Source organism: Macaca mulatta, chromosome 13, assembly GCF_049350105.2.
Source record: "Macaca mulatta isolate MMU2019108-1 chromosome 13, T2T-MMU8v2.0, whole genome shotgun sequence".
Taxonomy (NCBI): Eukaryota; Metazoa; Chordata; class Mammalia; order Primates; family Cercopithecidae; genus Macaca; species Macaca mulatta.
The window spans coordinates 68,446,261-68,458,454 of NC_133418.1; the positions used below are offsets into that span (position 1 = coordinate 68,446,261).

Sequence of the window (12,194 nt, forward strand, 5' to 3'; positions counted from 1 at the left end):
TACCAGCAGGCAATACTGGTGCTATAAATATTTTGTTTGCCAGGTTTTAAAATTTTTAAAGGATTTACTTTCCTTCATATGGCTGAAAATGAAGGTGAATGAGGTATTAAAAAAGCCATTCAATATCTTTAAATGTAATGCATTTAACATTCTTAAATATACATACAAGAACACTAAATGCTGTGTGTGCGTCCGTGTGTGTGTGTGTGTGTGTGTGTGTGGAGAGAGATGAAATAATTGAAATATAGTTTTTGAGCAACTACCAAATCCACTCTTTTTCCCTTAGATATCTCCTGTCTCATAGAAAAGCCTATAGAAGGCCTAAATAACTAAGGTTCTGAAAAATTTTTAAATAAAAAATAAAACTATTAGATATAATTCCTGAAGTTTAACTTATCTGGCAATTGAATATGTGCCTAATTTTGATCAAGAGCCAGGACAAAGTCCCAAGACTTCTTGTATTCTTCCATAATGATTTGAGATAAAAATTCCATAATACACATAATTTGTATTATGTAAAAATGCTAAATGAACAGCCATCTGTGAATAACCCAGTTATTGCCTTTTATCTTTGGAACAACAAACCAGTATTGCCTTCATAAGGATGACAATGTAACCTGCTACTCCTCTGCCATTTTCCCTTTTCAAAAACACCTCTTCTGCCTCTCTGCTGCTAAAGGCTCCTCTGTCTAAGAAAGAGCAGAGGTTCTTTCTACTGGAAACACTTGAACAGCACTCTAAAGAGAAAGCAATTTATGTCAGGAGCAGCAGTAACTTGAACCTCACTCTTTTGCAGATTACAGACTTATAAATTAGAGCTGAGATTTTCTGTCTGTATCCTCAAGTGTCCCATGGTCTACTCTTGATATTGAATCTCAAACTTCCTAGCTCTCTTGAAAATCAGCCCATTTCAGAACAGGTAACTATTCTTAATATGTCCCAAAATCAAATTCAAAATAAATATTTTTTCCAAATATGCTCAATGCTCACCATTAATATTATGTATTAAAGTACTATCAAGGGCAACTTGGTTATACCAAAGTATCCAAGAAGCAAATATTTGAGTTGATAATATTATAGAAACATAGTGCCTCACTTATCTGTAGTTTAACAGATAAGTGTAGAAACAGATATCCGTAGAAACTCCGTCTCTACTAAAAATACAAAAATTAGCCTGGCGTGGTGGCACATGCCTGTAATCCTAGCTACTCAGGAGGCTGAGGCAGGAGAATCACTTGAACCAGGGAGTCGGAGGTTGCAGTGAGCCGAGATCACACCACTGCACTCCAGCCTGGCCACAGAGCGAGACTCCGTCTCAAAAAAAAAAAAAAAAAAAAAAAAGTGAACTTTGTAAAGCTAAAATACTTACGGCACATGGACTATGCGCTGAAGCTCATGTAGTTTACTCTTAGAAGGACACCTCATGGTTATTTATCCTTATTTTAAACACATTTCTAAGCAGAGCAGTTATCTGCATTCCCAAGCTATGACCAGCCATCGGAAACAGCAGAAAAGAATTTAGAAACAACGAGAAAAGGAGCTACAGTCAGGCCTGCTGAGGTCAGCAAGGAGTGCAGCTGACATCATGGCAGTACTAGAAGTGACTGGAAATCTATTTTTAGGAGTTTTTTTAAAAAAATACTCACACAGGGCCATTAAATGAAGGAATCCACAGTTCTATCTCTAACCATCAAAAGTAAGTCGTAGAGCCTAAGGTGATAAATTTCAGCCTGGAAAACTTACTCCACTCACAGATACACTGACTCAAAGTTGCTACACAAGTAAAACATTATACTTATTATTTTCTTAAAGCTTTGGCAAACTTTGACTTTATACTCTTAGTTCTGACCAGTGGAGATCGACTAAGATCCCTATATCTATGCCTCCAGAATAATCTGTCATTACTATGACTTAACTGTATAGCCTTACATGTTTTGTATTTGTATTGCATTCATTTATTCATGTACTTATGCATTTGTATTCACGTGTCTGATTCATTTGACACTTGTGAAAAGCTGTGACCCGATGAAATGGAATAACTCACCATAGCTTTTCACTTCCCCATCCTTCGTTCTAACCAATTTCAGTTGAAATGATAAATGCATCACTAATTCAAAGGTCATATTTTTTTCTACAGTATCTTTTGAAAAGTTGATGCCAGAAGATATAAACATTTCATTGGTTTCAACTGAGTCTAAAGGACAGGATTATAATCAGTTGAAAGAAATTCTTGGTTTACTTTATGGCAGCAACTAGCTTATGTGACAGGATGCCAAAGGCACTTGAACATTAGTTTGACCAAATAGAAGCCAACTGAATGTTTGGCATTGTGCAGACGCAATATTAAAGTTACTGAAATGTATATAAACATGTGAATATACATACATACACAATGTTGATAGACAGGCAATCTCCGTAGGAAAAAGATGAAAATGACCCTCCAGATTTAAATTACGTTTATAGCATTACATCATTGTCAGTGGAGTTGAAAACCTTACATTGTACTAGGAAATACCTTTCTAAGCCATCTAGGTTTTCCAATAGTCTTCCTCGGATATATATTGCAATTTTCTTAACAAACTACATTTTCAATATTAAGCTTTCTATGGTATTAAGTCAAAATGTATCCTTATGATAAATGTAATATGCTTTGCATATACAAGTATGGTACAATAAATCAACTTTATCAAAAACTTAAGTCGATGTCTTATCAAACTGTACATAAGGTTACCAAATTACAGTATTGAAGCTTGAAGAACAAAAACCATTATTTATTTCTTTAACCATCTGTCAGTTCACACAATAGAAAATACACACAGAGGACCTCAATTAAAACCAGTTCTAGTATTCCATAATTGTAACTGCTAAAATTTTTCTCCCAGGAGACATTCAATTTCTATCGTCCAAATTCATTCACAAGTGATGTTCTGACTTTTTTCTTAGGCAAAATAAAAGATTTATGAGAGTAATTATTCATGCTATAGTACACACTACTTAATTCAATGACAATCCCGCTTCAGAGAAATACTGCTGGGGTCTTCCACACACAGGTTATCTGACCCCTCGTAGACAAGGCCACTTTGTGTTATCAACATTTTTTGTTTACTCATTAATAACCTCAATGGAGGATAAGGAGCAGTCTTAAAACTCAGGGTGAAACCTATAAATTGGGAGATTTGAAACGCAATATTCTCTTGTGGGAAATACCCATTAGCATTGCAGGCAGTGCATGATCTACAGGTGTCACCGACCTCTACCGTAAATAGGTTAGAAACTCATGTGCTTCTTTTTCTATCTGGATGTGAAAGCTTTAAAAAATAAAGCAGTCATGAGCCTACTCATATGCCAGAGTTTCCCTCAAATTAGCCTAACAACTCCACCCATCAAAAACACAAATTTTCAACTCATATCCCAAAATAGTATGCTATTAGATAACTTTAGTCTAGAATGGAAAGAAGTTTTATAGTAACAGCATCAGTCCTTCTCAGTCCTGGAGTTAAGCAAAGGAAAAGGAGAAGTTTTCTTCTTCCCAGGAAGCCTGAGTATTTGAAACCTTCACTCACACCAACCCATCTTAAGCAAAATCACTCATTGAGGACAATGGTTTCCAACTGGTCCACTCATTAGAATCACCTGAGGAGCTCTTTTTGCAAAGTGCCCAAGTCCAGTGCCAGACCAACTCAATTTGCATCTCAGAGTGCAGTGCAGGGCTCAGCCCCCAGTATTTTTTCAAAGCTATCACAGTGATTTTAATCTGCAGCTAGATTGAAAACCACTGCTCTAAAGCAATGGTTTTCAACCAGGGGCAATCTTGCCTACCACGCCCCCCAACTGTGGAACATTTGGCAGAGTCTAGAGACATTTTTTATTATCACAACTAGGGGAATGCTCAGAAGTAAAGCCCAAGGATGCTGCTGAACCTCCTGAAATGCATAAGGCAGCATCTCACAACAAAGAATTATCTGGCCCAAAATAATAACAGTGTAACTGTAAAGAAACCCTGAACTAGAAGAATTGTTGGGAGAAGCAGCCTGCTCTTTCCATCTCGAGAGATACCCTCACAAAACAAGAAAAGAATCAATAGGAAGCTTTCAGGAGGAAGACTTACAACCCTGACACTCCATTCAGCAAGACCAAAGTAGCTCTAAATGGACCTAGTTTAATGCAGGTGAATGACTTCCTCATGCTTGCTCTCACTGGCTGGAGTGATGTTTAAGGAGGGCATAATGTTACTCTCACTGAAACTTGCTCTGACAAGGCAAAGGCAATCAGACCCACCAGGATGAATAAACAATTCCTTTTTTTTTTTTTAGAAGATGAAGAAGAAAGAAGATAATGAAGAGTACCATTTCTTTGTCTATTTATTCCTTCTCATTTGCCGGTCACCAGCAATATGTGCTTCTAGAATTAATATCAAACTATTTTTACTATTTTTCTCTTCTGCATTCATTATGTCCAGTGGGTGAACTACTTGTAAGGATCTCTGATCATCACAATCTTCTTTGTCTTGAAGGCCAATAACAAACACAGCTATTGCTAGAAGAGCCTAAATCATCCAAGACATCCATGACCCGAGCTAAATAGTTACCTGTTAAAAAGCAAAGTCCTGCCAGCTAGTATCTGGAAGCAAAACTACTTCATTTCGTTGTGGAAGGAAACACTTTCACCTAAGAAAATTCCATTCAACCTTGGGTGTCAATGGTATTAAGTAAGTGAAACCCCCATTCTCAATAGTTGAGGCGGTCAGTTTATGAACACTTATAAATAGCAGTGATTACTCGATTACTTAATTTACAAATATGAAATAAGCAAGCAACATGAATGAATAGACAAATGCCTTAATGCCTAGATGTGATACGTGTTGAATCTACTTCCTATTTGAAAATGGAACTCTACACAAACTAGAAAGAAATCATTGAACAATAACTTCTAAAGAATTAAATGCATTTTTGAGAATTTTGTTTAGTTTGGAGGTTTAAATATTTCTTTTGTTTTTGCTTTTTTTGTTTTCTAAACACCTACTAATTAAGAAATTATTACAGAGACTTAAGATGCTTTTAAGAGAGGAAAAATACCTAAAATTTATCTTTGCATTCCCAAAAGAAACTCTTAAATGAGTTCAACTCTTTTATCCACCGAGTTTGTAATTATAACCACAAGAAGATTTATAAATGCTCAAGGCATAGTCAACGAAAACAGTCATCTTTTTCACTGATGTTCTCTCAGTGTGCATATGTGTGTGTTTTGGGAAGGAATGCATATCTTTACAGGTAGGACAACACCCTGCCAATGTATATTTCATTTCTGTTTCAGTCTGCCATAATGCACACACACTTCCCATTTGTTTTCACGTGCTTTTTGTTCATCTAAAAACATGCAAGTGCTCATCCAAAACACTCATATTTCACACTAACCCCAAACAGAATGACTCTGGAAATGAGTCAGCAAATCTGCAATTCTGAATTAACCTTGATACTGCTTCCTATCTATTTATACACCAATGATTCAAACAAATTGTGTGAGGATTTAAAAATGTGAAAAAGCATGTCTTACCATCCATATCAAAAATTAATTTGTAATGGCAGGATAAATACAAGTTTACCAATGCCCATGTTTATAGGCTGATGATCCATAAACATCTCATTGTGCCACTTCATTTTCCAATTAATTACTGAAATTAAAATACAATGCAAATGCACTGCAAATATACTCTGAGGATATCAACTGTCAGCACAAGATTGGTCACTTAAGAATGAGAAAACTCGAAGTAGACATAAGATTTGAACTTCAGTATCATTCTATTACATCAGTTTTAACTAAATTAAATTGTTAAATTTTAAGAAACATTTACCTGCCCCACTAAGTTTATCTGTATCCAGGCAATAAGCTACGATGTAATGTCATCTTTACCAGGAGATACACCTTACTTACAATGCAAGGCATTGTTTAAAAGCTGCATGTAAAAACTTTTCTTAGAAGTCAAATTATATGGTGATTAAACTAGAGTTCTTTATATAAAGAAGCCCTTTTGTAAAGAGAAATTGTTTTTTAAGTGATCCACTTGTCCCTAATATTTTCTTTCTAGTTTAAGAGACAAAGTTTCCTTATAATGGTGCATATACTTACTTCTCAAGCTCATTAAGAAGTAATCAAGAAATGGAAAAATCATTAACTTTACCTTCCCATTACTCCATTATGCCCCCTCCAAAGACAAGCTTCATGGCCAATGACCAATCTCATGATAGTAACACAACCAAACCTTCTTTTTAAATGACTTCCATCTCTTGTACAGAATTGGGCAGCCAAGACTGCCTACAACAATGGGGTAGGGATGGGGGCAGCATCTCCACAGCTCTTGGAAAGAGTGAGTGAAGGTTCAACCTTGGAAAGGCACCAGCCAGGAAGCCTCAACACAACAGGTGAATTGGCTTCTCTGGGCCTCCACCTCCCAACAACAGAGAAAGCAGTAACCGCCCATCTTTCCCAACCTTTTTATTTCCACCTGTGCTTAAAAGAATATTGCATGCATTTGAAGTCAAGTTTCAGGAGTCAATTTTCAGCACTATGAAAAAAGGATTAAGATAAAATAGGAATCCAACAGGTAAATCCCCAAATACAATATTGAAAAGTACCCCTTCTTGTCACTGCTAAAACTGGCAGCCTCCTCCACTACTGCTTGGAGTTGGCTGAAGACTCCCGAGCACCTTTCAAACAAAGCAAAAACCCTCAGATATTTTCAATGAAAACAAAACCCCACAGTTTATAAAATCAATTGTTTTAGCTCCAACTCAACCACAGGTAACATAAAAGGATTGTGGAGTGGTTTTTGTTTTTTATTCTTTAAGAAATGATTTTTCTCTCTTAAGTTCAAAGTGGTTTCAGATCCAAGACGCAGAAAATTAAAACTCTTCGAAAAGGTTTAAAAGCTCAGGTTTAACACTGCCTCAGCAAATGTGGCGGACGTTAGGCTTTAGAAACCAAGAGTGTCCAAACACATCTGTACATTTTAAAAAGATACTTTCAAACAATCAGAAAAGATGTCTCTTGCAATGTAAGAGAGCATATTATTTGGAATATGTATAAGGGAGTTTGATGACAGTGTTGGTGGATTTTGAGTGAGTAGAAAGGGAATCAGCTGATGCATTTTAGATGCAAAGAAGTGTCACAGATTCAGGCCCCCAATACAATGGGAAAAATCCTCAAGGTAAAGTCAGGCATATTTGTAGCCATTTGGGCAAACCAGCATCAAGCCTGTTTAGGAACATCATACTTCTTTTTTAATGTTATTGGTTTTTCATAGAAATATTCATTTCTTCTTGTACATAACCTATTAACTGGATACAAAATCCTTTTGGCAACCATTCCACAGACAAGCTCTAGCAGGAAACAGCACACCACTAAGAGAATGCTCAGGTTTAAGATGAAAGACTCTTAAAATGGTTCTATTTTTCATCTCCAATACCCACAGATTTCCCCTTGACAACTCAGGGTCCTAAGGAATTACCGTTCCTCTCCCTCCCATAACCCCTCATCCCCAACCTTCTTCACACTGACTGATAACTGTATAGAATAAAAACAGATGGAGGGGAAGAACCCCACATCATGATTTTGGGTCCCACATTTGCTCCTTCTCCAAACCCACTCCCTACCTAGCACCTGCACTTTCTTACATGGCTGGAAAGCCCATCATCATTCATAACTGTCTACTGAGTTCCCCAGCCCAAGCAGCACCCCAGCACGTACTGACCCACCGTTCATGCCACTGTAGACATTCCGGTGATGGGGTGACCCGTCCTCCTGCGCCTGCCGTCTGAGGGTGCCCTCCCTGCTGCCTCCGCCACTGCCTCCACCTCCTCCACCGCCTCCTCCGTGTTTGTGATCAGGGCTCCCTCCATAATGTTGTTTGAGGTGCTCCGGGCTGGTGCCCCTGGCTCTGGGAAGATGCTCTAGGCTCCCCCCGAGGGCGTGTTTCTGAAGATGCTCTGGGCTCCCTCCACTGTGCCTGGCGTGTTCAGGGCTGCTCCCTGACCGGTGCTTCTGGAAGTGTTCCGGGCTCCCACTCAGCACGTGCTTAGGCAGTGTTTCGGGGCTGCTCCCTGGATGCGGGTGCCTTTGCTGTTCGGGGCTGCCCTTGCACAAGGGTTTGTGGTGCTCCGGGCTAGGTCCTTTGAGTGCTTTGGGGTGATCTGGGGTCCCACAGGCCCTGGGTTTCTGTGGATGCTCGGGGCTGGCGCTCCTGTGCTTGGAGTGCTCTGGGCTGCCCTCGCTCCGGGGCTTCTGCAGGTGCTCCGGGCTGCCACTGCTCGCGTGGTGCTTGTGGTGGTCCGGGCTGTCAGTGCTGCCAGTGCTGGAGGTGCTGCTGCCGTCACCCACATCCCGCACGTAGGGTGTGGTGGAGGCTGTGAGTTGGCACAGGCTGGCCTGGCTGTCGATGGAGCAGCGGCTGCCCGCGCAGCCTGCACCCTTCTCCTCATCTAGAAGCACACAGAGCTCCTTGAGCTCCATGTTCTCCTTCACCACTTCCTCCTGCTTCACCTCCAGCTCCTTCAGCTTCTGCAGGTATAAGGCCACTTCCTTGTGCATCACCCCGGCAGTGTAGCGACCCAGTCTCTGCCACTCCCGGGACACCCTCTTGCCTTTCTGCCGGTCATCATCCAGGAAACAGCAGAGGTCCCTCAGTTCCTGGTTGTCCTCCTGGAGTTTCTGGTTGATATCCTGAAAAGACAGACACAACCATTCAAGGGAAGCACGCATCTGAGGTGTCAGCAGGCTCAGACTTCCTGGAAAGGGAGAGCCTGCAACTGCTGAATTATCTGTGAGGTTAGCGGAGGAGGTAAGGGAGTAGGAGGAAACTGAAGATTTGTAGCTGTCCATAAAAATGAAACTAACTTAAGTATCAGTTCTATCCCTGCACAATACTTTACTTGCATTATGTCATCTAATTTTTACCCACACATTTAGGGGATAATAATTATTATGGCTCTTATACAGAAGAGGAAACCGGACCTCACAAAGCTTCACTTGTCCAAGGTCACCCAGTCAGTAGTTAGGGAGCAACCAGCTCATTAACAAGAAATCAGTCACTAGAAGAAAAACAAGGCTCCCCGGCCCCACCCTCAAGAAGGAAAAATAACTGCTTGTGACCTATGAAATGCTTAAAAGCCTTGAGACAACAGACCTTTCAACAGAGTAAACAGCAAGCACTGCTTAGATCTTCAGCCCTGACATGGAATATGCAGCCCCAATTCCCCTGGTAGGGAAAGGCACAATTGCCCTCTAGTGGCATTTCAGCCCTGCACATCCAACCCCTACTTGCCACACCTACCTGAACATCTCCCTGGCATCTCTCATTTATCTCAAGCAACCTGAGTCTTAAATTAAGAGACCCCAAACTGCACCTCTCAGCAAATGCCACCTCTTTCTGTTCCACTGTTCTTTATATGAATCTGGGGTCATCCTTGGCATCTCCTTCTCCTTCAACCTTCCATTTCAAAACCAAATAAGGCTTTGGAGCTCTACCTCCAAAATTTAGCTCATCTTGTCATTCCCATGTTTGAAATCTTTTAATCTCATGGCCCTTAGGATACAATGCAAAATCCTTTAAGTCAAAGTCACACAAGGCCCCAGATGCATTGACTCAGCCTACTTCCCCCGCGTGAATGATGATTCATTTCTTTATTCACAAATATTCAGTAAGCATTTATTACTGTACCGGGTACCAGTCCAGGTGGTAGGGATATATCAGTGGACACAGCAAAGACCTTGATATCGTACAGCTTTTATTGTGGTGGGAAAGACTGGCAAAAAAACACGTATAGAACATAACGTCATGCAGTGAAAAGTTCTGGAAAGAAAATTGAAGCAGGTTAAAGAACACTCTTTTTCAAGAGAAGATACCTCTACAGAGAAGGGAAACATTTGAGCAGAGACCTGGGTGGAATGAAGGAGCCAACATTTGCGTGAAGATGATCCCAGGCAGGGAGAGGGTAAGTATAAAAGCCCTGAGACCAGCATGAGAGCAAGAGCTCAAGTACAGGGAGGTCACCATGCCTAAAGAACAGAGAGCAAGTCAACAGACATGGGAAAGGGGGTCTGAGAGGCATCAGAGCCTAGAATATGCAGGCCATGGTCAGTGACGGTAAAGGCTTTGGGTTGTTAGGTAGCTAAGGATAGAGGAGTAACATTACATGATTCCTTTTGTAAAGAGCCTCCATAGTTGTGTGGAAAACAGACTGGCTGGGGTAGGGGAGGAAAGAAGGGAGGGTCAGGATAAAGTGGAAGCTGCAAGATCAACAAGGAGGCTCCTGGGCTGGTCCAGGTAGAGGGAGATGATGGTGGTTTGGATGTGTGGTAGCAGTGGAGAGGGTGGGAACACCCCTCCTCATCATGCACTGAGGGTGTGTTTCAGGTCCTCAAAGGGCAAGGCCTTCCCCTCTTTCACTTGGAATGTTCTCCCCAGCCTTCTAGAAAACCATCAGGTCTCATTTTATAAGTCACTTCCCCATAGATACCGTTCTATAGAAGGTCCACCCCCAATCTATGGTCTACCATCATCCCTCGACTTACTACAACTTGTAAGCACAAATGTGTGAGTGTGATCATTCATTATAGACTACATCTTCTCTAGAATCACAAGAACTGAGACCTCATCTATTTACTTCGGTGTATCAAGAACACAGCACTCCCAGTGTAGATACCTGAAGCCAAGGAATTTTTAAAATGACTAGTGGAGTTGCCACCTATTTTCCATTTATGCATACAGTCATGGGGCCAGCAGTTCCTTGAAGCACTGTAGTTTGGTAAGGATGAAACAGGGGCAGATACAGGGCTGCTACCTAAGATTTCACTGCTTCAAAAAGCCTGGAAATCTTTGGTCTTGCGAACCAATCCAGAACTAGAGGTACTCAGAAAGGGGACTGCATTCACTTAGACTCAACATAGACTCAACAAATGCCCCTAACATAGACTAAAAAACAAATTAGAAAACACCTGTCAACCACATCCTCCACTTCCTGACAGTCATGGGAGTGAATTTGTGGGTCTTAGGAAGAAGCTTATGCAGCTTAGTTTCTAACTCCAGTTCTAACTCTTGGCATCACCAACAATTCTGTTTCTTTGTTTCTAATTCCCACCTTTCCTTTTTGCTTCTCATTGCCACTTTCTGATTTCAGGCCTGACCTTTGCCAATAGCCTCCCAGGCAGCCTCCCTGCCTTCGTTTGCCCCATCCACTCCTTCCCCTCACCCACTCCGACACAAGCACTCCGCAATCAGACTGACCTTCAAAAATACTCCCTGCTAAAGATGGCAACAACAGAAACTGGGGGCGACTGGGGGGTAGGAAGGGAGGTAAAGGTCTAAAAACTATTGGATACTATGCTCAGTACCTGGGTGATGGGATGAATCATACCCAAACCTCAGCATCACACAGTGTACTCAGGTAACAAACACGCACATGTACTCCCCAAATCTAAAATAAAAGTTGAAATTTAAAACAAACAAACAAAAAACAACACCAGCTGGGCGCAATGGCTCATATCTGTAATTCCAACACTTTGGGAGGCCGAGGCGGGTGGATCACTTGAGGTCAGGAGTTCAAGACCAATCTGGCCAACGTGGTGAAACCTGTCTCTACCAAAAATACAAAAATTAGCTAGGCATGGTGGCATGTGCCTGTAATCCCAGGTACCCAGGAACCTGAGGCAGGAGAATCACTTGAACCTGGGAGGAGGAGGTTGCAGTGAGCCAAGATCACGATACACTACAGCCTGGGCAACAGAGTGAGACCTTGTCTCAAAAACAAGAACAAAAACAAAAAAAACAAGAAAAAACACCAAAAGTACCCCTGCATGTTTTGCCTCTCCTGTTTATCAATCTCCATCACCTTTCCTTTGCCAGGAAAAATGAATACACCCCTCAGCCAGGCCTGAAAGGCTTTCCCCTGCCCTTCCACCTTTAGCTGTCAGCTAATTATGAACTACGATTATGTCTGTGCATTCCAACTAGAAAATGTCATCTTCTACCCCATATGAACCTAAAAGGAGAGATTCCTCCGCGAAGTTTCCCCTGGCACAGAACAGTACCCACGGATGAATGAATGAAGTAACTTTCCCACTCACTGTTTAAGGCCTGTATCACACTCTAGCTAGAACAATCACTGGGCACCCATTTTTTTCTCCTTTCTAATGTGGACATC

At 41.1% G+C, this 12,194-nt stretch overlaps 1 protein-coding gene across 5 annotated transcripts in view; it reads right to left on the reverse strand.

The window, feature by feature from the left end:
* The window catches only part of CCDC85A (coiled-coil domain containing 85A), a 196,635-nt gene that overhangs the window by 179,287 nt on the left and 5,154 nt on the right, over nt 1–12,194 (reverse strand). For 4 of the 5 annotated variants that reach the window (XM_028831650.2, XM_028831649.2, XM_002808042.4 and 1 more), the window contains exon 2: nt 7,752–8,715. In XM_028831650.2, the coding sequence (XP_028687483.1) occupies nt 7,752–8,715 (964 nt within the window). Of the gene's footprint in view, nt 1–7,747; nt 8,716–12,194 lie in introns of all 5 variants that reach the window. The other variant, XM_077958692.1, reaches the window with a different exon arrangement.